The following is a 27,365-nucleotide window of genomic DNA, read 5'->3' as shown; positions in this document are numbered from 1 at the left end:
TCCTCTAAACTTAGAGGTATTAATTCTCTTATTCAGAACTAACTTCTCCTTCTCAGGAAGAATATCAGCTCTAGTTCTTAACAGATTTCTAAAAGCTAATTCCTTTTCCTGTGTTCAGACTTGTTTAAACCCATGCAAAAAAGAACTCTGCTGAAAAAGAGTATGTTGATTTCTAGAAAAGGAAAAATAAGTACAAAAGTCTAATCCAAAAGCTTCTCCCACTTGATTAAATACCAAAGACTCTCCCTTCCACTCTGGTTAAGGGGTTACTGGAAGTCAAGAGCTGTGGGTAGAGAAAAACACTGAGAAATGGTAAACAGAGCATTAACATTAGTACAGCAAGTTAGCACAAAATTCCCACTAACACATATACTAAATATAGCAATTGCAAATGTTATTACACAGTAATCCATGCACTTCACACATTCAAGAGCAAGGATAAACCCCATGGGGTTACTCTCTCTCCCTCTCCTCTCAGTTCTAGGGCCCTTAATTTTGATGCAAAAAAGCTCTCTGCCTGCAAAAGGTGGAGTATTTCTTGGGTATTGCATGATCATCAACGAGAATCCTGCTCACTAACGAGAATCCAACCTGAGCAGCCCCAACTGCTTTAGCTAGACAACAGGGAACATGCTGTTCTAGTATCAGGAGGCACAAACATTACTCTTAGAGTGGAGCGGCTCTTCTCAACAGGTGTTTTGGAAAGAATTAAGCCCTAATGCCTGAAAGTATCAATCTAGGTATGTAACAAATTAACTTATGATCTGGCATGGCATTAGCTGAATACCATTCTTGGAAAAACTGAGAAAATAGCCACTCAAAGTACTTTCTGTAGCACTTAATATCTCTCATAGAATCCAGGTTTGGAAAGGCTATTTTATTTTACATCCTACATAATTAGCCCTGATCAGGGCTGAATTGGGATCCAATTCTATCACGCTCCTAGATCCTGAGACAGAGAGAGTGCTTTGAATGTGTGCTCAGTGAAAAACCATAGAAACCCATAGCTAGGTTACTGGGAGAGTGGATACCAAGCTCTCTGGTACTGACAGTGAGGAGAGAGCACCGGCTCATAGTGCCTGTGCCTAGCTCCTCCTGTTGGCATGACTGGTCACATCTGGGTGTACTTCAAAACACCTGGTCAGTCTGATGAAAAACTGCAATGGCGGTGCCCTAGAGGAAAAGAGTCTAACTACCCTATCATCTTCAGCACAATATTGTTTACACCACTCTCTTTAACTCCAAGCCTTTGAAAAATGCAAAGGCAGCATGATCTAAAGGTTCTACTTGACAACTGTCTCCATCACCCCCTGGCTTGTTTCTATGTCACATTAACCTAAACAACTGTTACTGTAACATTCCAAATGTTGTATCTGGGAATCCAAACTTTCAACCTGTTGTCCATTAATGGTGTGTAAGAACAAGTACCATATCTCCCCAGTCCACCATGCCAAAACAGAGTTGGGAAAAGTTATCACCTCAACTCTGTAATATAGGTGATTCCTTTATTACCACAAAGAATCAGACAAAGACCTATGAGGGGGCCTTCCTTTTATAAAATGAAAAACTGTTTTGTTGTTTAGTCACTGCCATTTAAAAAACTCATATCTCCAAGAATTTCTAAGTCAACAAACAAAAGGAAACAATTACCAAGTAATAAGTAAATGCAAACGGGCAGAAAAATCACTGCATTTAGTGTCTCATTTCCCTATTCCAACACAAATCACTTCTATCTGACTCACAGGTACAGCTCATTCTCTGCATTTACATTTTCTATTTGGCAATTTCTTTTTATTTTTTTCTCCAGATTGGAGTGCAGTGGAACAATCACGGCTTACTACAGCCTCTAACTCCTGGGCTCAAGCAATCTTCCTGCCTCGGCCTCCTGAGTAAGCTGAGACTTCAGGCACATGTCACTATGCCCAGCTAATTTCTAAACTTTTTTTTATAGAGATGAGGTCTCACTATGTTGCCTAGGCTGGTCTTGAACTCCTGGGTTCAAGCAATTCTCCCACCTTGGCCTCCCAATATGCTGGGATTACTGGCATGAGTCACTGCGTCTGGCTTAGTTAGCAATTTTTTAGAGCATCTCTATACAGGAATAACCAATTAAATCCTCATTTCAAAATCATAATAGGTAAACTGTGAAAGGAGGAATTCTCTCAGCTATCCAAAATCTACAAATTCTTTAGTTTCTGGTCTGGGAAGTCTGCTTATTAAAAGTCTGTTCATTAAAAAGTACACTGGACATTAATATCACCAACTTCACTATCCCAACCATGCTCCTTACACTAGAAGAAATCTACAAAAGAAATTTTGTTGTTTCTAAATAAATCAACAGGATCCAAGCATCTTATTTTCTTGCATTAATATATTCTCAAAATATCTTTTTGTTGAAGATGTATTTTGTCTTACTGTAGTGGAAAGCTTGATTCTTAATCAAATGCCACAATAATATATAGATTTTAAGAACTGATCTAACTAAAAAGTTAAAATTTCTTCAAATCAATTTCCTAGAGTAATCATTTTCTCAGAACACCTTTAACGTGAAGAACCATCAAAACAGATTCAATACCTACAGAAACAAAGATGCTATTATAGAAGGAAATATTCTAAATTTTCCAAGTCTAATCCAACTATCTTCACTATTTTAAGCAATTGCAGTTTTGCACCAGACATGACTAGGTTGTCCCCTGAACTTGGGTAGCTCACCAGAAATATCCCAAACACGCACAGTCTGGTCCAGGCTGGCTGATACAACCAAGTCTTCTGAGGGGTGGAACTGAGCACACATTACATAATGGTTGTGCCCCGTTAACACACTGCAAGAAAAAACAGACAATACTAAATTAGAGGTGGGAATCAACAGACCTTTCTCTAAATTTAACAGATGCTTATCCAATTATACTCTTTATGGTGGCAAAGTTAGGTGATCCTAACAATTCCGAACCACTACTAATAAACAAGGTCAGCTATTTTAACAATAGCTCTCTTGTCTCTAATGCTTTAGTGTTTAAATATTAATTTCAGGAGAACTAAGGTTGCATAGCTCTCTTCTCAAAATAAGCAGAATCTTGGTAATTCATACTGAAAATTATCTGTTCAATTTTAGTAGGGTACTGCTCTTAAAGGACATTATTTTAAATGGTCTTTAACTCTTCGTGGAAACGCTCTATGTAGAGCTCCAAGTTCCTAACACAAAGAAGGATAAATGTCTAGACCCTGACTCAGGTTCAAGGGAACAGAACTGAAACCCGCTATAAGTTTTTGTTCTAAAAGCCTAACTAAATGACTTCTTTTCCCTGGTAAGAAATTATCAAAAGATCCAGATTCATACATTACTAATGAGACTGCCTCTCTCTCTATATATATAAATATATTTTGTAATTAAAAAAGTTTTTTTTTAATAGAGGTAGGGTCTTGCTATGTTGCCCAGGCTGGTCTAGAACTACTGGGCTCAAGCAATCCTCCCACCTCAATCTCTCAAAGTGTTAGGATTATAGGCATGAGTCACTGGACCCAACCTCTGTACATATTTTTATAGATACATAATTTTGCTGCATCACCCAGGCTGGCCTCAAACTATTGGCCTCAAGCAATCCCCTTGCCTCAGTTTACCAAAGTGCTGGGATTACAGGCATGGGCCATTACACCTGGTTAATTTTTATTTTTTGTAGAAATGGGATCTCACTATGTTTCCTAGGCTGAACTCAACTCCTAAACTCAAGCAATCCTTTACCTTGGCTTCCCAAAGTGCTAGGATGACAGGTGTGAGTCACTAAGCCTGACCCTGTGTGCCTCTGTGTCTCTCTGTGTATGTATAAATATATTTTTTGAGTTTGAGAATACTGCTCAGGCTGGAATGAAGTGGCACAGTCACAGCTACTGCAGCCTCAACCTGCTAGGTTCAGGTGATTCTGCTGCCTCAGTCTTTCAAGTAGCTGGGACTACAAATGTGCAACACCACACCTGGCTAATTATTTTATTTATTGTAGGGAGACAAAGTTTCGCCAAGTTGCCCAGGCTGGTCTCAAATCCCTCGGTTGAGAAAATCCCCTTGCTTCTGCCTTCCAAAGCACTAGGATTTCAGGCATAAGCCAGAGTGCCTGGCCTCTATATTTGTTATTTATTTATTTGTTCATTTATTTACTTATTTTTTGAGTTGGAGTCTCACTCTGTTGCCCAGGCTAGAGTGCAGTGGCATGCTCACGGCCACTGCAGCCTCAACCTGCTGGGCTCAGGCAATCTTTCCACCTTAGCCTTCCAAGTAGCTGGAACCACAGATGTGTGCTACCATGTCCGACTTAATTTTTTTTTTATTGTAGAGATGAGGCCTCACCAAATTGCCCAGGCTGGTCTCAAACCCCTGAGCTCAGGCAATCCTCTTGACTCAGCCTCCCAAGGTGCTGGGATTATAGGGTTGAGCCACCACACCCAGCCATATTTGTATTTAAAAGTATCTTATAAATACAATCAGTAATTAAGCAGCAAGCATGGCCGTTTGAGAAGGGATATGACTGTTCTGAAGAGAAGTTGATCATAAAAAACTTGGAATAATTTAAGTCTCTTTTTGAGCCCTCTGCCTCCTGCTTTACCAGACACAGGTTCTAGATTGCCAGTTCCACACTCGGATGGTCTGATCGTCAGAGGCACTCAGAATCCAGGGATATTCCTGAAAGATATTCCAAACAAAGGCTTTAAACATTAAACAAGTTTGTTCCATCAAGCTCCTGTAACCATTTTTCTCTTTCAGAGGTACATTCCACTGCCCAATGCCTCAGCTGCATTAGTAAAGGGGCGGCTGCTTATGACAATAAGCTAGCTGTTCCTTCCTCCCACCACTCTACTGGCTTTTCCCAATTTGGCATTTTACCTGTAAGATTTAAGAATGAAAACCAGACAGAGGCATAATAGACTTTCAGAGGCAGCCAGTACAACATATATTTACATTTACTTCTATAAATATGCACGTTTATATTTTACATAGTTAACCTTATAAGTTAAGAAACTGAGAAAGGCTCTTCTCTCTTTAACTCTAGAATGGAAGACTGTCTTTTAGTCTGACTCCCACCTGTCAGGCCATTCAGTGTCAAAAAATTTCCAAGTCTCAGCAACAAAAGCAAGAAGGAAACACGTAAAGACGGTTTAGCCTTTTTGGAGTCTATAAAGATTGTTGAGAAAAGGAAGTATTTCTTATTCATATTTCTATCTCCAGTGTTTTAGCACAGCTTAGCAAGTATAAGGCACATACATATTTACTGAGCTGGGAAAATAAGAATTTTCATTTTTTTCAGGTAGACAGCAACTTGTTCTAGGCTAGGAAAGGATCTTCAGCAAGTTCTCTATGGCAAACAGTTCCTACCTAACAGATTATCTTGTTGAGTAGTTATCATTCTCAAGTATTTTAGTTGTACTTTTCTCAACCATTCTCTTGTAACATAAAATTTTTAAATTTAAAAAAAGGAAATAAAGTATACTCAGTGAGTAAATGCTTGTTTGTTTCATTATATTCTAAGTTAATTCAAGAGATTTAATTTACTCAGAGTCACAGAATCATATAAGCTAGTTCTAACAGCAGAGAATTATAGGGAGATCCTGCTAGGTTGGGACTGAATGAAGAGGTTGAGAGTCTCTAATCAGTAACTTAGTATCTGAATCTACTATGATAGCTAAGGGAACAGCCTCCACCAGATCCCAAAGCCTAGCATAGAGGGACACAACTGCTAATATTTCAGAATATTTACTAGCTCATCAAAATTACATCTTAGCTTGACCTTCTTCCAGACACACCTACTATTTACTAATAAAACCTCACATGGGATTAGCCTGCAAACTTTTGTCTTCTAGCACAGCAAACTGAAAATCTAATCTCCACTTTTCCCTACAGAGAGATAATGACTTCCTCATAGAATCCACTGAATCCAATTAAATTACATTCAGTATAATCCAAGTGCTTTCTTTTGCAGGAAAAAAAAAAAAAAGCAGAAAGGTCAACACCACACAGATGCTAGAAAAGTCACTCCAAAAACATAACTGTTATCAAAACACAGGTTCTTGAGGATCAAGTAGAAGATTCCTCTGGGGAAACCAAAAGATGCTCCAACACCAGCACCATCATGGCTACTTACATGATGAAAAAAAGTGGTGCGGATATAGTCTAAGTGTCCAAGCAATGTGAAAAGGCAGCGCCGAAGTTTGTAATTCCAAACCTGCAAAGACAGAAATTCAACTGAGGAAAAGAATAGGCGTGTCTTGGGCCTCTGAAAGGTTCAGGTTTCTCAATAAGTAAGTCTACATTTGTATATATGTGTGTGTGTGTGTGTGTATTTGGACTTACAGTTTGGTATTCCTAAATAGGTAGGAAGCTTGTTATGAAGCTTTAAGATTGAAGGGAAAAAGAACAAGAATGAAAATATAGGCCAGATAAACAAAGTGGGATTGGGGCAGTGGGGGCAAGGTTAGGGAAAAGCTAAAGATAAAATTATGGAAAAGTTTTTCTTTCTTTGGTGAGAAACCATTTCTATTTAATAACAGGAGACAAGACACTTGTCCAGGGCTTAACTTGAAACTCTTCTTTCTACTGCACAATTGTGTGCTCAAGTTGAATACAGACCCCTTAGTGCTTTACCAATCACTTTTTTTTTTTGATTTGGAGTCTCACTCTGTCACCCAGGTTGGAATGCAATGGCACGCTCATGGCCACCGCAGCCTCAACCTACTGGGCTCGGGTGATCCTTCTGCCTCAGCCTTCCAAATAGCTGGCACTACAGATGTACACCATCATGCCCGGCTAATTTTTGTGATTTATTGTAGAGACATGGTCTCACCAAGCTGCCCAGGCTGGTCTCGAATCCCCAGGCTCAGGCAATCCTCTTGCCTCAGCCTCCCAAAGTGCTGGGATTACAGCCTGAGCCACTGCAACCAGCCTACCTATCACTTTAAAAAAGTAGGACAGATAACATGACTCCAAAGGAAACAATAAATATAACATATGACATCATCTTAGACTCCTACCTTAGTTGCAAATGATGCCCATACATTTGTGGTCAGTACTCATCTATCAATCAGACTTTAACTTATTACTATGGAAAATACTACATGGCTCACTTAGGCTGAACTAAGCAGAGAAACAATATTATATTAAGATAGAAGTTGAATCAATTACTAAAGTATTAGGCATCAATGAACACAACTGGAGAAACTAAATATAAGGACCATAAATATAAGATAGCCCATCTTCTTTTTCCAGAAAACCTCTCAAAGAGTACAAAATGAGAGGTCAGATAGCCTCAGCCTTCCGAGTAGCTGGAACTACAGGCACGCACTACCACGCCCGGCTAATTTTTTTGATTTATTGTAGAGATGAGGTCTCGCCAAGTTGCCCAGGCAGGTCTCAAACCCGCGGGCTCTAAAAAAACTTTTAACTCTATGTTTATAATCTGTCTGGGCCTGCTTGTTACTATCCTGATCTCTTAATATTTAAATTTTATTTTGTAAACACTTCTTATAACAAATTCAAACAACCCAAAAACATGATCTTTCTAAACAAGAATGTGAGCTCCTTAAAAGCAGGATTCTTGTCCCTCATGCTCAATGCTACTCCCACAGCACCTAACATAGTGGCTGACACCAGGCAGGTGCTCATTAAGTATGTATAGAAATGAGAGAAAGCAAATGACATGAAAAGTAAAAGTACTCTAATACCTTCACCTCCATCTGTTCAATCATCTATACATAAATATACATGTACACAGTAAAATTTCACACAAAAATTAGACCATACCATAAATACTATTTTTAGACATTTTTTCCTTATAGAGTTTAGCATTTTAAACTTTCATATGTCTAGTTTCCAACTGTCTTGGTTCCCTTAATGTCCTGTATTGCGCTCCAGAACCATGAATCCGTAAAGACGTACAGTTTTAGAACAATACTCTGGCCATTTGCTAGGCTCCCTATCTTACTCTTTGTAAATGGGGATTATATTAATGCTACATTTATCTGGATATTGCAAGCAGCATGATGATCTGTAGACATGACTTTTCTAAGTAATCCCCCTTTTTTATGAAAAAGTTTTCAACTTCATTAGTCACCAGAAAAATGTACATTAATACCACAGCATGTTAACACTGCACATCCACTAGCAGCAGAGAACTCCTTTGTTTTAATAGCAGCTTTACTGAGACACAATTCAAATACCATGCAATTTACTCACTTACAGAATCCAATGGCTTTTAGTACAGTCACAGTTGTGCAGCCATTACCATGATCAATTTTAGAACACTTGTGTCACTCCCACAAGAAACCCACACCCACTGTCCATCACTCCCTATCTCCTCCCAACTCCTCCAACCACTAATCCATTTCTGTCTCTAAAGGTTTATTTATTCTGGACATTTCATAAATGGAAGATAATTCTTCTAAAATATTAATCATCTTGAGGAAAAACTTTTTCTTAAGTGACATCCAGTCTTTCCTTTTAAAACAGATAAGAAACCCAAGTTGTTATTATTATCATTTTTAGTGGCAGAGTCTTACTCGGTCACCCAGACTAGAGTGAAGCCTCAAATTCCTGGGCTCAAGCAATCCTGCCTCAGTCTCTTAAATAGGTGAGATTATAGGCGTGCACTACCATGCCCAGCTAATTTATAGAGACAAGGTCTCACCAAGTTGCCCAGGCTCACCTTGAGCTACTGGGTAAGCAATCCTCTCACCTCGGCCTCGCAAAGTGCTGGATTATAGGCAAGAGCTACTGTGCCTGGCTTCAAGTTAACCACTGTTGACACTCAATGTTCATCACTATAAATACCCAATACTTCACTAGAAATATTACTATGAGGTGACATGCTTAGGGGCTTTTGCAATCTATCGGTAGTTTGACTTTCCACTGCCCCCAGGATAAGGTGCCTAAAACTAAAAAAGACCTGTCCTTCCTATAAATTGAATAACTCTTTTCTCTGCAGGCAGCTGTCTCTCCTCATCCCTGTCACCTAAGTTCTGCTGTGTAGTCACAGCATATAGTTTTTTTTTAAAAAGATTATGAAAAAGACTACCTTTTAATGAAGTGTATTTCACAGGTTTGGTTGGATACAAAGACTTAATGAAAATGACTTGAGGAACTGAACAGAGCAAATTTTGATTTATTTTTATAGGTTCCTAATCACTGTCTCTAACTTTTGCCTTTATCACAATCTTCTTTAAAGAATTATCTATATTCTGTCTGCTTCCTTACTTTATAGAAAGGTGCTAAAATCAATAATGCCTGTCTAATTAAGCAATTCAAAGGCTACTTCTCAGTCTTGATCCTTTCATTCTTCCTCTTTCTCCTTCCTGAAATTTTCTCCTTTCTTGGCATCCAAGAGGCTGCTTTCGGCTTCTCCCTCTTGGTTCTTCTTCAACCCCTCAAATCACTCTTTCCTGTACTAACTCTCCTCTCTCTCTTAAATGATGGCTTGTCTTCTTATTCAACATACACTCTAAGTGCTATCACTACATCTCCTTTGGCTCCCTCCTTCATGACAACCCCCAAATATATCTCTAGCACAGACAAACCTCTACTAGACTGTCCTATAGGCACCTCAAACTCATCAGAGCCAAGACAAAATCCATAACCTATTCTCCTCACTCAAGGAAACTGTACCCTCTCTTGATTTTCCTTTCCTAGTTAAGACATGCCCATTATACCCAGTGAACTAAAACAGAAGCCTGAAAGTCTCTCATTTATTTCTCCTCTTTGGCCTTCCAACATCATCTGACAGACATACCAATTCATTTCCGTGAGTTCTCACATCTATCTCTTTCTCTCCATTTCAAATGCTAATGCCTAAGCTTGGGTCACCAGTATCTCTGCCTCCAGTCTTCAATCTTTTCAATCTTTTCTTTGTACTACTACCCGAGTAGCATTTTAAAAAACATGTAAATCTGACATCATGCCTATATTTAAAACCCCTTTAATAATTCCTTGTTACCTGCATTATTGTATCCAAACTCGTGAGAGCTGCAAACAGGTATTCAATGATCTGGCACCTCACCTTCTGCCCCTTCTCTTACCATTTTTCTCCAAATAAAACTAATAAGAGTTTCTCAGATGCATCCAGCTATATCACACCTTTTGTCTTTGCACCCGGGCTGCTCTTTCCTATTTCATTTTGAATTATCACCAACCAAAATGCACATGCTATTATCTGGGTATATGTTTTGAATAAAAGCTCCTTGAGAACAAAAGCCATTTGTTATTTATTTTTGAATTCCCAAAAAAGAAAATGGTGTCTGATACACAGTAAACATTCAGTATATCTTTGCTGGGTAAGTTCTCTGGATAATTTTGTCAAAAGTCTGAACTCTGTAAGAATGAAGCTGTTTTGTCCTTTAGCTTTTTCCAAGATTCCCAAACCTTCCCACATCCTTCTGTCCCTTATTCCCTGTCATGACAAACCCTTTGTACCTTAATCTTATAGTCATCTCCTCCAGAGACGAACAGGGGCTGCTGCTTATGGAAGTCAATGCCTCGCACTGGACCTGGAGGCAAAGGCAGGCAATGAATGTTAGAGAGAGCTATCCTTTCTAGTCTCTAAGGTGATTCCTATTAAAGATTTTTCAGTTCTATCACTCTCACATTCCTTAATCATAGGAGTCCATGTCAAACCAGGTTTAAAATGCCCCAGAACAGAATAAATATGTATCTCTGTTAACTTTCTCCTAGAAACATCTTACCATCGTGTTCATCAAACTTGTCAATGAGGGTGCACATTCGATAGTCCCATAACTGGATGACCCCATTGTGTAAACTAGTAAGGATCCAGGGTCTTTTGGGGTGGAAACTGAGTCCTGAAAAGAAATTGCAAATGATACAACAATCAAAGTAAGTCCCATGAATCAAGGTCTCATTTTGTTGCCCAGACTACAGTGCAGTGGCATGATCATGGCTCACTGTAGTCTCAAACTCCTGGGCAAGCCATCCTCCTGCCTCAGCCTCCTGAGTATAGCGGAAACTATAGGTGTGCACCACCACATCTGGCTAATTTTTTGTAGAGATGAGTTCTTGCTATGTTGCCCAGCTGGTCTTGAACTCCCAGGCTCAAGCAATTCTTCTGCCTCAGCCTCCCAAAGTGCTGGGAATACAGGCATGATTCACCATGCCCAGCCACTTTCTGTCAATTCTGATAAGAAAAAGAAATAGCTAGGTTAATCCTAGGTTCATACACTCATTCATTCAACATGCCTGATGATTTTTTTTTATTGGATGTCAGATATTGTGAATTTTATGTTTGTTGCTAGCTTTTGTTATATTCCTTTAAATATTGTTTAAAGGATGCAGTTAAGTTACTTGGAATCAGTTGATCCTTTCAACACTTGCACTTAAAAAAGCTGTATTACAGGGGTTCTATGGCAGTCTTTAGTCTAGGTATAATTTGGAAAAAGTATTAAAGTAATACCCATTTGAGATCTCTATCTAAAGCTCTGTAATAGCCATTTTGGCTATTACACAAAACCATTCCCAGCCCTGTGTGAGTTCTAGGGATTGCTCTGCCATCTCCTTTTTTTTTTTTTTTTTGAGTTGGATTCTCACTCTGTCGCCCAGACTGGAGTGCAGTGGCCGCTCCCAGCCACTGCAGTCTCGACCTGCTGGGCTCCAACGATCCTTCCAACTCAGCCTTTCAAGTAGCTGGAACTACAGGCGTGCACTACCACGCCCAACTAATTTTTGATTTATTGTAGGGATGAGGTCTCGCCAACTTGCCCTGGCGGGTCTTGAACCCACAGGCTCAGGCAATCCACTCACCTCAGTCTCCCAAAGCAAGGGATTACAGGCTGAGCCACCAAGTCCAGCTGCTGTCTCCTTTCTAAGGGTTCTTTTCCAAGTTTTGGACAGTTTTCTCACATACAGGAACTGATCAGTACTCTCACAAAAATTTCCGAGCAGAAAATAAAACCCAGTGGAGGCACTATCTGTTCGAATGGTGCAGCCAAGGCTGGCTACTGACTCGGGTGCGGGTGACAGAGGTCGAGACTCAGTCCCCAAGGCCACTGCATACAACAAGGTTATCAGAAAGACAACAGGCCAAGAAGTATAAAAGTCGGGAACACGGCCCCCAATAGGACAAGGGACAGGAAGGCACAGGGAGTGGGCCTAAGGAATCCCCTGCGGTGTGGCAACCCCTCTCCGGGCAAATCAAGCCCGAAGACACGCCAAAGAAGAGCGGCCTGGAGAACCGCCCTCCAGGCCTTAATTCTCTCCTCCGGCCGTCCTCTGGGTCCTGTAGGTAGGCCCAATTCCACCCGCACGCCTATCCATTCCCTCCTCTCCCGTGTCAGCACCGCCCCTGACATCCAGCCTCCATGTTCGTCCTTTTCTTGTCCACTACCTTTGACCCGCGCGCTCTTGGTCTCGAATTTGGTTAGCATCCTTCAGGCCTCCGACTTCGACGTCTCACTAGGCGCCCCGCCACTCCCTGCAGTTGTTCGGACGCTTCCACGTCAGCGACCCTCGGCCGCGGCTCCCGGAAGCTCCTCCAGACACGAACTTCCGGTCTCTGGAGCTCCGGGCCACCGAGACGCCGTCAGTAGAAGCCTAGAGGGGCCGCTGTCTGAGGGGAGGGGAACTGAGGCTTCCGCTCAGCTGAGAGGCAAGATGGCCACGGCTGGGGGCGGCTCTGGGGCTGACCCGGGAAGTCGGGGTCTTCGCCTCCTGTCTTTCTGCGTCCTACTGGCAGGTGAGGCCTCCCTGCCCGTGAGCTCCGATCTGTAGGGGAAACTCTCCGGATCGGCCCAGCACGAGCGCCACCGTCTCCCGTCTGGTCCATGCTGCCCCTCTGTCCTCCACCCTGTAAATCCTCTTTCTCTTTCATTCCCAAGACAGAAGTTCCCCTGTTCCCTGGACCCGAAGGTCCCTTCTCCCCCCGTGGCACGTCGTATCGCTTCGCTGTCTCCCCCGCCTTAGGCCTCTTCCTGGACTTCCAACCCGACCCTCACCCACTTAGTCCGAATGCCTCGTTTTCTCCACAGCCCCAGCCACCACACCCACAATCAAAAGGCACAGGTGTGAAAGCTAGCTTTCTTCCCCGTGTTTAGACCCGTAGAGATGAAAGCAGCCTCGTTCTGTGTGTAATGTGCGGCGCTTAAAAGGTACATACTCAAATCTTCCTCTGTTGACACCACCATAAACCCGTGTGTTCCTGTGCCTTGCCTCAGTTTCTTTCCTCAGTAAAGGGAGACTAAGGTGGGATGTGGGTACTCTTAATTGTTAAAACCGTGAAATGATTCAAGGAACTTTAGGCATTTATAATGGAACTTAAGTGTTTGCTTACACACATTTATTTACTGGTATATGGGCTTTCTAATTGGGCAAGCCCTAAAATGCATACATGCCTATGTTCAAATGTGACTGTGCTTTCCCCCAAATTCACATTCTTTTTAAAGATCCCCAAAGGAGAAACTATAGCTACCCCACACTGCAGGCACACAAATGACCTACTGATGTTAGAATAACAGGTGTGTGGCGTAAGATTTCTCCCAATTCTGTTCGCACTCCTGGAAAAATGTCTCAAAAGTTTTCACTGTTGTAGTTTATAGTCATAGACCAGCACCCTTTCAATACATACAGGATAGAAACACAGAAATATGATCACCCATGCAACTGGACTCTGGCACATCTAAAGTCAAACACCTTGGGCAGATCAGGTTTTCTCTCTCCTAGCTGCACTGTCAGTGGCCCTACATGGACTTTGGGACTTTGTAATAACCATTTGAGGCACAGAGCTGAGTGCCTTGTAGAGCATTTGTCTGTTACAATAATGTGCCCAAGAAGTGAGAAGAATGGACATTAGTCCTATTTTAGAAAGTATGATATTGAATGATTTGCCCAAGCCATACATTGAGCTAATGACATGATAGAAGCTAGTACTTGTGTCTCTCATTTTTTTCTAATATTTTTTTATCTTCCAATCAGGTTTGTGCAGGGGAAATTCAGTGGAGAGGAAGATCTATATCCCCTTAAATAAAACGGCTCCTTGTGTCCGTCTGCTCAATGCTACTCATCAGATTGGCTGTCAGTGTGAGTTGAAGTTGGGATTTGTGTTTGTGAATATTGATATTTCTGTCTGTGCCCTAGATACTAAGAAAGATTCATGTCTCACTTAGGAATTTCGGCACTCAAATTGGACTATGTTAGTAGGAGGTGATTGAGAACTATCTATCAAATCAGGGAAGATAATTAATAAGAACTAATATTTAGTAAATGTCACATACCAAGCTTTTTACTTATGCATCTTGTTTATGCCCACAACAACCCCCATGAAATAGGTCTTATCATCATTTTCATTTCACAGGTGATGAAACTGAGACTTACAGAAGTTGAATAACTTTTCCAAGAGCACTTTGGGAGTAGCTGATGAAGCCAGGAGTTAAAACCTGCTAGCCCAAATTCTAAGTCAGGACTCTTACCCACCCTACTATACTGTTTTCTAAGGAGAAAGAGGTCTCATAGTCTGCGGAGTCCAGTCTAAGTACTCTGCACTCTACATGATCTTTTTGGAACCAAAATAGTCTTCTTAAAGGCAGTGAACTATTTGAAGAGAAGACACTGAAAATGCCAAGTAGTTGCAAGAGGATTTAGTGAAGCATTCCAGTTTATGCTTTGTAAATGTGTTCCAAAACAAAGTGCCATGACACCATGGTTTTAAAAACTATAAAAATCGGAGATAGGAAAAGTTGGGATCTGAAGACCTGTTGTCTTCAAATTTTATTCTTCTGTGGACAGTAGCTCTGTCAGAATGTAGTTCTGCAGGCAAGCCGATCCTAAACTTAGGATCAGATCTTGGCTACCTCATCATCAAATTGATCACCTCTGAAATTCAGGTCATTTCCATAATAATGATTAGAATACTTGCATAAAGCTAAAAGTCCAACTGTCTTTTTTTTGAGTTGGAGTCTCACTCTGTCACCCAGGCTGGAGTGCAGTGGCACACTCACGGCCACCCCAGTGTCAACCTCCTGGGCTCCAGCAATCCTTCCACCTCAGCCTTCCAAGTAGCCAGAACCATAGGCGCGCACTACCACACCTGGATAATTTTTTAGTTATTGTAGAGACAAGGTCTCACCAAGTTGCCCCGGCTGGTCTTGAACTCGTGGGCTCAGCCAATCCACTAACCTCAGCCTTCCAAAATGCTGTGATTACCGGCTGAGCCACCTGCCCAGCCCAAGCTATCTTTTAATAGATGTTTATTGATGATGCCAAGTAAATAATGTGGTCTCAGCAGTACTGTGTGATTGTCTGAAACCTTCCAATTTGGTAGGAGAAAACTGAGACACTGGCAAGTGAAGGACCTTCTTTAGGAGGCAGTCACTAGTCTTCTAACCATCTTTCCCTAAGCATCAGTGTATGCTAATTGTCCCATGTCCCCAAGATGCAAAGCACTGGGAGTAGGTTGATTGGTTGGACTGTTTCTCAACTGGTTTGTGAGTGGAAGAGAGCCAGGTCCAGTGCAGGCTGAGATCAGATTGCTGGTCTTGCTGGAATCTCACTGTAAGTACAAAAGCCCAGGACCCCATTCTCCTGGAACCAGCCTCTGAGAAATCCCCTTTAAGAATGAGTCGTTCTTCTGCGTGTTCTTAGAACAGTGCGGTGAGAAGCAAAGCAGTAGCCTCTAGAGATAAAGTCAAGTGCCAGTACAGAGAAACGAGGGGTGGGGCTGGATTCTGGCTACTTCCTCATTGAGATTTTGTTTCCTTTTCAATCTACTTATTTCTAAGTCTTACTTCATCATGTCTGTGTGTTCTGAACAGGCTGTGCCCGCTTTAATTAGGGTTGCAAACATGATAAAACTAAGGAGAAAAAGATTTGATTTCTGATTATAATACCCTGTTTCTATTGGACCTTTTAAAGTGCTCAAAGGGAGCTACATATAGGTTTTCTTTCCTTCCCTCCTTCTCTTCTATCCTCCCTTTTACAATCTGTCCACATAGTATGAAATGAAGAGGGGTAGAAAACTTCCTCATCGAAGGCACAGGGAGAATAAGCAAATTAAGACCTCAGCATCTGGAACCCAGATGAGAATCCAGGTTGTTTCAGCTTAGTGCCTTCTTCCTGTCCTCCCTGGAGTTGAAGTTATACTGTGTGCTTTTTATTTGCCACACTAGCTTTCTCTTGTCCCATGTTTTTTGTTTTACTTAGAGCTCCCACTGGTATCTGGATCTTAACTAAAGTTATTCCAGACTCTGATATTCCTCCATATTTTATTATTATCACTGTCAACATGAACTTGTTTAGTATTTACTATGTAAGGATGTAGTTGGATGTTGGGGACCCTGCCTCTGTGTGTAGATTTTACAGGGTCCCGTGGGAGAAAAAAAATCTGCTTGGCTGGCAATCAGGAAATGCTTATGGTTTTTGCCTCATGCCAGTTACAAGTATTTCAGTGCCTTGGTCTAGAATAATATTTCTCATGCTTGACTGTATAATAAAGGACCACATGTGGGAAATCTTGAAAAATACATATACCTGGGTCTCACCTTAAGAGATTTTTTTTTTTTTTTTTTTTTTGAGTAGGAGTCTCACTGTCACCCAGACTGGAGTGCAGTGGCACACTCACAGCCACGGCAGCCCTGACCTGCTGGGATCAGGCAGTCCTTCTGGCTCAACCTTCCAAGTAGCTAGAACTACACACATGTGCCACCACACCTGGCTAATTTCTTGATTTATTGTAGAGATGAGGTCTCGCCAAGTTGCCTGAGCTGGTCTTGAACCCCTGAGCTCAGGCAGTCCTCTCGTTCCGCCTCCCAAAGTGCTGGGATTACAGGTGTGAGCCACTGCGCCTGGTGAGAGACTGTTAGTTAGTAGATCTGAAGTAAGAACCAAGTATCTGTATTATTTGAAACTCCAAAGTGATTCTGATACACAGCTGGGTCTGAGAACTACTGGTCTGAAATAATTTACGAATAATACATCCAGTTTTCTGTAGGGAGAGGACACTAGGATAGCTCTACATGGAGCACTAGGGCCTTGAGGGGTATTACCTGATGCTCGAATTACACAGGATTCAAGGTATTCTGAGCTGTTGGTTGTCCGCTCTCTAGAACAGTGCTTCCCAATCTTTGTCACATCGTGAGACACATAGAAAATATTATTTGTATGGCATCCTGGCACAGAGAAATGGGTGATATTTATGGGGCATCTTGGGATAAATAAGTCTCCTCCTGGCTAAAAGTGACCATCCTAGGGACTTTGGAAACCCTCAGTCTCCAGAAATGAGGAAAATTAATGTCAGCACATCTCCAGTCCATTCAAGGCCTGTTGCTTAGGAAGCTGTGTTCTAGAGACCACAGAGTTCTCAACTAACCTCCTCTAAGACTGACCAGAGGCAAGTAATGTCATTCCCACATAGGGCAAAGGAATGTGATCCAGGAAGGCTACTGAGGTCAAGGGAATCTACACATAAGTTTTCACAAAGGAAGATTCAAAGCGAGAATGCCAAGCGAGAGATTTAGAACCCGGCATTTCCTCGAGAAAATACAGTTTTGAAAACGTTGATGTCCATGATTGTAGAATCTTATGTGTATTGCTAAATGAGGTTAACGGGAGAGGGCAAGCAGATGAAGCTCACAGAGCAGAGCCTTTCTGGCATTTCCTAAGTCCTTTTGGGCTCTCCTGCCCTCCATTCCCTCCCAATAACCTTTAGCTGGAGCTGGGGCAACTCGCCTTTTCAGTTCAAACCCAAAGGTGCCTGTCCTCATCCAAATGTGGTGTGACATCTCTGGGAATTAAAGGTCTGCGGCATCAGTGAGGCAAAGTCAAAGTTGTCACCTGTGGGAGCTTTCATTTGACTCCTTCTGTCCTGGCAGCTTCAATTAGTGGGGACACGGGGGTCATCCACGTGGTGGAGAAAGAAGAAGACCTGCAGTGGGTGTTGACCGATGGCCCCAACCCCCCTTACATGGTTCTGCTGGAGGACAGGCTCTTTAAAAGGTGAGAACTAGATGTACTTGCCAGGAAAACGCATCTGCAGAGGGAAGGAGTCAGTGGACAGTCCTCACACTTGGCAGTGAAAACTTCCCTTGGCTGTCCAGGCCTAGTGAGGGAAGAGAGCTAGGGTAATCCTTAGAGAGAAAAGTATATCATCAAAAGGAATAATCTTGATGACCTTAAAGGAGAACTGGAGTGAGTAAGGCAGAAGGAGCGGGGTGCCCCGGGTCACTCAGGGACAAGGTTGAAAAAATTAAATCCTGAGCTCAGATTGGGTTGTAGTTGAGACTCAGAAGTTAGAGACGGAAAAGGGAAGAAGTAGTTAGCAGGATGACTCCCTCCTTCTCCACTGTTCCATCTTGGAGGGTAGGATGTTGGGCCGTGTGATACCTGCCTGTCTTTCTTCATGGCATTCTCTCCTATTCCAGGGACCTAATGGAGAAGCTGAAGGGCAGAACCAGCCGAATTGCTGGTCTTGCAGTGTCCTTGACCAAGCCCAGTCCCACCTCAGGCTTCTCTCCTAGTGTGCAGTGCCCAAATGATGGTTTTGGTAAGAGCCCCAAAGGATCAGGAGAACCCACTGTCACCTAAGGTGCATTACTGCTTCAATATCTTGTCTTTGTGAGGGATGCGTGTGTCTGTGTGTAGTGCCAGTAACTGACTTCTGAACAGAAGATAGTATTTCTTTGTCTTTGCTGCTCATCCCTCCCTTCTCCTGCCCCCCCTTCCTTTGCTTACTTTCCATCTTCTCTTTTTGTCACACGCTTGGATCTCTCATCTGCCAGCCTAGGGCTCCCTGATACCTGTATGGATGGTGATAGATTCATGCCTGCTTCTTTGAGTTACCACCTCCTTTTGAACGTTTAGTCCCAGCCCTGTGATACCCTAACCTTTCTCCCTCACCTGGTCCCCAAGTGCTTGGTGTCCCAGTAATCTGTCCCCTCCATCCCCCAATACCCCCCTTCAGGTGTGTATTCCAACTCCTATGGGCCAGAGTTTGCTCACTGCAGAAAAATACAGTGGAACTCCCTGGGCAATGGCTTGGCTTATGAAGATTTTAGTTTCCCCATCTTTCTTCTTGAAGATGAAAATGAAACTAAAGTCATCAAGCAGGTAATGACTCTGCCAGCTCCTAGCAATTCCAGATAGAAAGAGGATTATTTTTAGGCTCTCCTGTTTGGAGGAGGCTCATTCTACTAACACTCCCTGAAAGATGGTTGCTCCTAAAGGAACCAAGAAGTTTATTTTTCTCACATTTCCCTCTCCCATTTCACTCCTGCCTGGTAGCATAGCATTAAAACCTTTTAGGCTAGAAGAAAATAGAATATTTAAAAGAATACTATGAAACAAGATATTCAGCCCTGACTCAGAACCACTAGTATGGTAAAAAGAACATTGGACTAGGAATTGAGAGATTCTGTTTGGTAATTTCCAAGGTGGTTTTTAGCTCTAATATGCTCTAATTCTAGTCTAGTTTTTCCATTTTGACTCATACAGCAGTTAAGAGGTTTATCCACAGTCACGTGGTGAGTTGATGTTCAAGTGGTCCTGAACCTGATTTTCGATCTCTACTCCAGTGCTCTTTTTTTTTTTTTTTTTGAGTTGGAGTCTCACTCTGTCACCCAGGCTGGAGTACAGTGTAACGCTCACGGCCACCGCAGCCTTGACCTGTTGGGCTTTAACCTGTGATCCTTCCAGCTCAGCCTTCCACGTAACTGGAACCACAAGTGCACGCCACCACGCTTGGCTAATTTCTTTATTTATTGTCTTACCAAGTTGCCCAGGCTGATCTTGAACCCTTGGGTTCAGGCAATCCTCTTGCCTCCGTCTCCCAAAGTGCTGGGATTACAAGCATGAGCCACTGTGCCCAGTTTACTCCAGTGCTCTTTATATCAAATCACGCTGACCCTTTCAGCGGCTGAAGCTCCAACCTGGGTCAGGCCATTTGGGATAGGGTAATTTCATCTTCTCCAACTAAGCCATTGAGTCTATGCCCCTTTGCACCTCTTGATGGGTTTTTCTCTTTGACCTTGTAGATTATGTGGTTTTACTGGGACAACTGTAGCTCAGGGACAAATGTCTTACAAAAGGGAGTGGCTTGGGAATGGCACAGAGCCCTTCTCTTTCTGGTGTGTCAGCTTGCTGCCTCATGGGGGTCCTGTCTCCTCTCGCAGTGCTATCGGGAACACAACCTGAATGAGAACGGCTCGGCCCCAGCTTTCCCGCTGTGCGCCATGCAACTCTTCTCGCACATGCATGCCGTCGTCAGCACCGCCACCTGTATGCGGCGCAGCTCCATCCAGAGCACCTTCAGCATCAACCCAGGTGGGGCAGACTAGACCCTGCTAGGTGTGCTGGGTGGGAGACTGGGTCAGGGCACGTGGGAGAGACTGCTGGGGAAGGAGTGGACACCAGCAAGGAGCACCCATGGGAGAAGTGGAAACAGTTTTAAACTAGGTAGGCAGCCTGTTCCTGAAGTGGATGGTGGCAGAGAAGCCAGCCTGGAGTGGTTAGAGGTCAAAAAAATTACTCAAGAGTCTACGGGGGCACTGGGTCAGAGAAATCTCCCATGTCTTCTTTACAGCTACCCCTCTCCCTTAGTCCTGTCAATCTCTCACTGTTTGTGTCCTGCCTAGAAATCGTCTGTGACCCCCTGTCTGACTACAATGTGTGGAGCATGCTCAAGCCTATTAATACATCTGGGACATTGAAGCCTGATGACAGGGTTGTGGTTGCTGCTACTCGGGTGAGTGTGGGCCCCTGATCAGTGTGGGCAGGGCTGGCACAGACAGAGCCGGAGGCCTCTCTTGGGCATATCAGATTTCAGAGTTGCTGCACCAGGGAGCATCAGATGGGGAGCAATCTGGGCTGTGACACCATTGCTCCAGGACAGTTGTGTTCTCTTGACTGGGGCCCGTTTTGAACTATTCATCCCCTGCCTTTTCTTCTGTTGGACCCAGCTGGACAGTCGTTCTTTCTTCTGGAACGTGGCCCCAGGGGCTGAAAGCGCAGTCGCCTCCTTCGTCACCCAGCTGGCTGCGGCTGAAGCTCTGCAGAAGGCACCTGATGCAGCAGCCCTGCCCCGCAATGTCATGTTTGTCTTCTTCCAGGGGGTGAGGGCTTTTCGGTTGGGATGGCCGGGAAGGAGGGAGATGGTAGAGGTAGGAATGGCATTGGCTGGGGGAGACCCCAACATGGAGCTTCTGGCTGTGTCTGCACGTGTCTCCCCTTGGATCCCTCCATTTAGGAAGCTTCCCACCCTAGATTGGTGTGTAGCCACCCTCCTCTCTCTGCCCCCATAAGATCTATTGAGACATCCTTTTACTTTTATCCTCTGGATCCCTTTATTGTTACCCCTCCGCAGAAGCCCTGAGGCTCCTACCTCTCCCCCACTAGGACCATAACCTGGCCCTAGAATAAGGGAAGAGCAGCCATAACTGAGTGTAACTGAGTCATTGTAGGTGGAGGAGAGTTAAGAAGCAGACATATAGCAGCTGATGTTTGCCTTGGGCTTTACTCTGGCTGCTTTCCCCATTTGGGGGCTTGAGAAGTCCTATGTTACATACGTATGAGGGATAGTCACAGCTGGGAGGTACAGCAGGGAGGCAGGTAAGACCATGTGACTATAAGCTGACTAGCTGTTCAGATGACCAGAGACGGGAGTTTTGCTTACAGCTTTGGACCCTGGCCATCTTTGAGACTTTCCTAACCCTTTGGAATCTGTTTCCCTTTCCCCCATCTCCACCCCTCAGGAAACTTTTGACTACATTGGCAGCTCTAGAATGGTCTATGATATGGAGAAGGGCAAGTTTCCTGTGCAGTTGGAGAACATTGACTCATTTGTGGAGCTGGGGCAGGTTTGTAGCCTCTTCCTTCCTACTCATAGCTTCTTCCTCTGTTCTATAACTCTGACTGCAGATACCACCACCTCTTCCCTTGACTTTTTCCCCCAGGTATGAGCCAGAATAGGAGACTGATTATAAGTGTTGCTTCTTCATCCCCTCTTCTTCCCAGGTGGCCTTAAGAACTTCGCTAGAGCTTTGGATGCACACAGATCCCATGTCTCAGAAAAATGAGTCCGTACGAAATCAGGTAACCTGAACATCTTATTTCCTGCTTCAGCAGCTCAGAATATGGACCCAAACCCCTGCCCTTTTTCCACAAAGCCCCAGGGCTTATGGGACAGGGTAAGAGATGGATTAGAGTAAGTGTTGCTAAAGGACGAGCATAGCTGTTACTGCTTGCCGGGAAGAGTCAGGAGCTCAGGGACATTCCACTGGTTCCGTGGAATGGGCAGTTCTCTGAACATTTGGTGCCTCACAAACTGCCACTGCCCATTAAGGACAGGTGAATGGCCTGTTCCCTCCTCTTCTTGCTGCCCCGAGGATCCAGTTGTCAAGGCTGCCCTGCCAAAGTCCCGGCTGTGTCCAGCTTGTCCTCTACTTCCTCACTGCTTGTTCAATTTCTCCTCCCCTCTAGGTCCAACTTTAGGCCTGCTTTTTTCCAGGCAGCTCTCTTTCTGCCATTCCAGCCTGCGGTGTCATCTCTGCTCTGGGCTCCTAGAATTGGCTGCTTAGTTGGCATTTAGCAGCAGTTTTTTATTATGTGTCCCCTCCAGTTGTGCACAACAGATAATAACTGGGGCATCCACTGAGGATAAGGCAGAGTTCTGAAAATGATGGACTTCACCTATAAATATGAAAAAACAGGCCTCTTCTCTGTGCCCTAATTTCTTAACTCTAAAAAGAATGGTGGGAGCTACAGGAATTCAGAGAGCCTTGGTCTCCAAAACCTCAAGGAATACAGGTCTGGGAGAGTATAGAGCAGCTTCCCAAGCAGGGGCTAGAAGTATAGAGTATTTTGGACCTAAAAGAGACCTCCTGCTGCCCATTCCCCAGCCTCTGTTGCCCATTCCCCTGCTTTCTCTTCCCATTTCCCAGCCTCCACTGCCTATTTCCCGGCCTCTACTTCCCATTCCCCAACCTCCTCCTTCCATTCCCTGGCCTCCGCTGACCATTCCCTGGTCCCTGCTTCCTGTTCCCCAGCTCCCACTTCCCATTCCCTGGCCCCTGCTTTCCAGTTCTCCAGCTCTCACTTCCCATTCCCTGGCCTCTGCTTCCCATTCCCCAGCCTCCACTGCCCATTCCCTGGCCTCCCATCTGCTAATCTCCCTCATCACTCAGGTGGAGGACCTTCTGGCCACACTGGAGAGGAGTGGTGCTGGTGTCCCTGCTGTCATCCTCAGGAGGCCAAATCAGTCCCAGCCTCTCCCACCATCTTCTCTGCAGCGATTTCTTCGAGCTCGAAACATCTCGGGCGTTGTTCTGGCTGACCACCTTGCTGCCTTCCATAACAAGTAAGACTCACTGACCCTGCACCCTCTTTATTCTGTGAGAGTCCATTCTGCAGTCTGGGAAGAAGGTCACCCCTCTCCCGTCTCCCCACAACCTCCCCCTCCCCCAAAACCTCAGGTCAGTTTATGGTCTGGCTCAGTGTCCTATTCCTCTCCCACCTGATCCTCTCATTTGAGTTGATGTTTATCTTAGAAAACCGTCCTCCCCCTCAGCCCTTTCCTAGCACAGTTCTCCTCAGTTATGGTTCTGGCTTCTCCCAGGCTCTCTAGGGGCTTGAGTTCCCAAGGGCTGCCAGCAGAGGATGTCATCTTTAACAAGAGCACAGGAAGGACAGTGGGGCTCTTTGGCTGTAGGACAGAAAGCAGTCCCCCTCTGGGGTCCACCTGAGGATGCAGTCTTTATACTCTGTGAAATGTAATGTGTTTTTGCCATGTGGTAAATGCACATGGTTCAGTTTGAGGGTCAAGTGTCTCCTACAGCCAAGCGACTCCAGAGATGAGCCGTGAGGCGCTGGTAGTCAACTCTTCCCTGTCTGAGGCGCTCTAAACTGCTCCTCACTTGAGGCCTGGAACCACAGGGGCTTCTTACTCAGACTGGATTGCCAAGTGCCTAGTTTCCTGGAGCCAGATGAGTTTCTGAGCAAAAACATTTGAGCTCTGGTTTTCCAACCTCTGCTGAGTAGTACCGTCTCATTTGTTTAGAGGCATGACAGTTCTCGCAGCTGGGGCTCTCTTCTCTAAATCTTTCCTCATGCCACTTTAGGATGAGGGATGACTCATCATCTGAATGATGAATATGTGGCTAACTCGATTCCTTGGGGCAGGGATTTATTGATGGTAAACGCCAGGAGTTCTTTTAGGCCCTCTTGTAAGATCTGTCTCCTGTGGTGGCTCACGCCTATAATCCCAGCACTTTGGAAGGCCGAGATGAGAGGATTGCCTGAGCCCACAGGTTTGAGACCAGCCTGGGCAACTTGGTGAGACCTCATCTGTACAATAAATTTTTTTTAAAAATTAGCTGGGTGTGGTGGTGCATGCCTATAGTTCTAGCTACTTGAAAGGCTGAGGTAGAAGGATTGTCTGAGCCCAGCAGGTCAAGGCTATGGTGACTGGAAGCGTGCCATTGCCCTCCAGCCTGGGCAACAGAGTGAGACTCTGATTAAAAAAAAAAAAAAAAAAAATCATTTATTTATTCTTACATGTTTAAACTTCAGTCACCTTCAAAGTACTCCCTGTTTTGATGCAATATACCTATCAAAATGCTTTTTCCACTGCTCAAAACAGTTTTTGAACTCGTCCATTTTGATGCCTTTTAATGCTTCTGCTGTTTTTTGTTTCATCTCTCACATTAGCAAAATGTTTTCCTTTGAGGACTCTTTTCATCCAGGAAAAAAAAAAAAGTTGCAAGGGGCAAGACCCGGTGAAGAGGGAGGGTGGAGCATGGGAGTCATGTCATTTTTGGCCAAAAACTGCTGAACACTCAGGGCAGTGTGAGCAGGTATGCTCGTAAATTGCCTATCATGAAATTGGCAAATGCACTGAAAGAATATCCCCCAAAAAATTCACTGAAGCTGAATGTAACCTCTCAAAACAATGCTAGCTGCTACACTGATGCTGATGGGTTTCTAGAACACTTATCTAGGGGAGAAAGCCTATACTACAAGGGGCCTGACCTCTGAAAGATAATTCTGGGTTTTTTGGGTCCTCCCTTGTCTTATATATCTGTGAGCAGCCCTGATCCTAAGACCTACTAATCCCCTCGCCGCTCCCAATCTCCCTCTTGGGAACAGTTACACAATTGCTTTGATGATATGTGACAGAATTCTCTGAAAATCATCTCAGGCTTCCCCTGTATCTCCAGCCCAAATGCCATAGAAGAGTCTTTCCCATGTTTAAAGATCTGGACTCATTACCTTCTCTACTGTGTCCATCAGGAGCATTGTATTTCACTAACCACTGCCACCCTCACTCCTGCCTCACATTCTCCATGCCTTCTTTAATATGGGATCCTGATTCTCTCTCACCCCTTCCCCCTGAGTGATGAAAAATTAGATCCTGAGTTCCAGCGTAAAGGGCATTTCAGGGAGGAAAGGGACAGGGCCCTGGCTGGATGTAGCTAAGGTGCAATCCGGCTTTCCTGGCAGCTATTACCAGAGCATTTACGACAGTGCTGAGAACATTAACATGAGCTATCCTGAATGGCTAAGCCCTGAAGAGGACCTGAACTTCGTGACAGACACTGCCAAGGTAGCGCTGAGCCAGGCTGGGGGGGACACCTGGGGAACACAGTGAAGATGGTGGAAAGCTGGCCCTTGAGGAAGAAGCGATGAGCCATCCCACCCCCTCCTCATCCACCACAGGCCCTGGCAGATGTGGCCACGGTGCTGGGACGTGCGCTGTATGAGCTTGCAGGAGGAACCAACTTCAGCGACTCTATTCGGGCTGATCCCCACACGGTGAGAGCAGATGGGCCCTTGCTCCTGTCTGTTCACACAGCAGGCTGCTTCTGTCCATATTTCCTTTGTGTAGTATCCCAAACCTTGGACTTTGACATGCCTGTTGATGCCCGTGAGGACACCCGACACCCTGAGAGCTCCCGGGTGGGCTCATCTGCATCCTTATGAGCCATCCACTGTCCCCCAGCCCCAGACTCTCTGGCCAGTATGGTCCCTGCCCCACAGCTAGATCTCTACTGCAGATTCTTTCCTGAGCTCACTCCAAGTCACAGGGTTTTCTCTTCTTGCTGTTCCAATCCTAGGTTACCCGCCTGCTCTACGGGTTCCTGGTTAGAGCCAACAACTCATGGTTCCGGTCCATCCTCAGGCAGGACCTGTGGTCCTACTTGGGTAAGCATCTGGTGTGGGCGTGGGGTGGACACAGAAAAAAGTCATAATTGAGGGCTAATCCTTATTCTTTTTTCTCTTTTTTCTTTACCCCTACTTTCCTTCATTTCTTCTGATACTTGTTGTATCCCTTTTTCTTCGCCTTCTCTTTTCTGGCTGCTGCTAATCTCGGACTCTGCCTATTTCTGCCTGTCCTTCCCTACCTTCCCCTACTATCCCCAACCACATGCTCCCTTCCCTTGGATCTGCAATCAGGTGACGGACCTCTTCAACATTACATCGCTGTCTCCAGTCCCACCAATGCCACTTACATCGTGCAGTATGCCTTGGCAAATCTGACTGGCAAGGTGCTCAATCTTACCCGAGAGCAGTGTCAAGACCCAAGCAAAGTCCCAAGTGAAAACAAGGATGTGAGTGGTGGTGGGTGTCGGGGGTCCCTTAGGATCCCCTTCCCTTAGGAAGTTGAAGCTTCTCCTAGGCCCATTTGGAAGGGGGCTGAGATAGGGAGATGGAGCTTGAGTGCAGAGAGGCAGTAACCTGGTGGAAACAGATCCCCTGAAGGGAAAAGGGGTGGCAGCCAATTTGTTCAGCTGGCCGGAGCCTGGGGCACAGGGTATAGGGCGAGTGAGAGAGGGTCAGCTCAGCCCTGCGTCGTGGCCTGTCTTCTCTTGCAGCTGTATGAGTACTCCTGGGTCCAGGGCCCTTTGACTTCCAACGAGACAGACAGGCTCCCCCGGTGTGTGCGCTCCACTGCCCGGCTGGCCAGGGCCTTGTCCCCAGCCTTTGAGCTGAGTCAGTGGAGCTCTACTGAATACTCCACATGGACTGAGAGCCGCTGGAAAGACATCCGTGCCCGGATATTCCTAATCGCCAGCAAAGAGCTTGAGGTGAGATGGCAGGAGGGGAGACTGTAGGAGGGGAGGCTTCTTGCCTCATACCCTCTTCCATCTGCCATTTGTCCCTACTGCAAATCTGTCCCTGGTCAGCCAGCATGTCCCATTAGAAAGTCTTTCTTCACAGATAACTTGAGTATGTGTTCATTCTGGAGAGACCCAGTGGGTCCCAGAACTCTTCTGTAGCTCCCACCCAGTATCCCCACCTGGCACCCCTACCCAGTACCTTTCACCTGGCAAACCCCCTTGATAATCCCACAACCTGGCATCCTCCCCATGCATCCTCCCCGCCACCCCCCCTCGATCCCCCCCCCCGT

The 27,365-nt window shown here is 44.7% G+C and overlaps 2 protein-coding genes across 5 annotated transcripts in view; one reads left to right on the top strand and one right to left on the bottom strand.

Annotated features, from left to right (window-relative positions):
- The window catches only part of COPA (coatomer protein complex subunit alpha), a 51,184-nt gene extending 38,593 nt beyond the window's left edge, over positions 1 to 12,591 (bottom strand). For both annotated transcript variants that reach the window (XM_021712693.1, XM_008058711.2), the window contains exons 1-6: positions 12,366 to 12,591; positions 10,714 to 10,827; positions 10,445 to 10,518; positions 6,129 to 6,209; positions 4,596 to 4,672; positions 2,713 to 2,822 (exon numbers count right to left, since the gene is read on the bottom strand). In XM_021712693.1, the coding sequence (XP_021568368.1) occupies positions 2,713 to 2,822; positions 4,596 to 4,672; positions 6,129 to 6,209; positions 10,445 to 10,518; positions 10,714 to 10,827; positions 12,366 to 12,405 (496 nt within the window). In that variant the 5' untranslated portion in view covers positions 12,406 to 12,591. The remainder of the gene's footprint in view (positions 1 to 2,712; positions 2,823 to 4,595; positions 4,673 to 6,128; positions 6,210 to 10,444; positions 10,519 to 10,713; positions 10,828 to 12,365) is intronic.
- Positions 12,298 to 27,365, top strand: part of NCSTN (nicastrin) — a 16,243-nt gene continuing 1,175 nt past the window's right edge. The window contains exons 1-16 of one of the 3 annotated variants that reach the window (XM_008058710.2): positions 12,298 to 12,713; positions 13,949 to 14,053; positions 17,839 to 17,962; positions 18,388 to 18,509; positions 18,927 to 19,072; positions 20,134 to 20,284; positions 20,596 to 20,705; positions 20,920 to 21,072; positions 21,712 to 21,816; positions 21,974 to 22,051; positions 23,143 to 23,315; positions 25,457 to 25,559; positions 25,673 to 25,768; positions 26,071 to 26,158; positions 26,411 to 26,565; positions 26,830 to 27,042. In XM_008058710.2, coding sequence (XP_008056901.1) covers positions 12,632 to 12,713; positions 13,949 to 14,053; positions 17,839 to 17,962; positions 18,388 to 18,509; positions 18,927 to 19,072; positions 20,134 to 20,284; positions 20,596 to 20,705; positions 20,920 to 21,072; positions 21,712 to 21,816; positions 21,974 to 22,051; positions 23,143 to 23,315; positions 25,457 to 25,559; positions 25,673 to 25,768; positions 26,071 to 26,158; positions 26,411 to 26,565; positions 26,830 to 27,042 — 2,004 coding nt within the window. In that variant the 5' untranslated portion in view covers positions 12,298 to 12,631. Of the gene's footprint in view, positions 12,714 to 13,948; positions 14,054 to 17,838; positions 17,963 to 18,387; positions 18,510 to 18,926; positions 19,073 to 20,133; positions 20,285 to 20,595; positions 20,706 to 20,919; positions 21,073 to 21,711; positions 21,817 to 21,973; positions 22,052 to 23,142; positions 23,316 to 25,456; positions 25,560 to 25,672; positions 25,769 to 26,070; positions 26,159 to 26,410; positions 26,576 to 26,829; positions 27,043 to 27,365 lie in introns of those variants that run through there. The other 2 variants (XM_021712696.1, XM_021712697.1) reach the window with 2 other exon arrangements.

This window comes from Carlito syrichta, unplaced genomic scaffold (assembly GCF_000164805.1).
Source record: "Carlito syrichta isolate Samal-C Ts95f unplaced genomic scaffold, Tarsius_syrichta-2.0.1 Scaffold303604, whole genome shotgun sequence".
NCBI classification, from domain to species: Eukaryota; Metazoa; Chordata; class Mammalia; order Primates; family Tarsiidae; genus Carlito; species Carlito syrichta.
The sequence above is the reverse complement of the archived record's forward strand: the minus strand, read 5'-3'. Positions and strand labels throughout refer to the sequence as shown.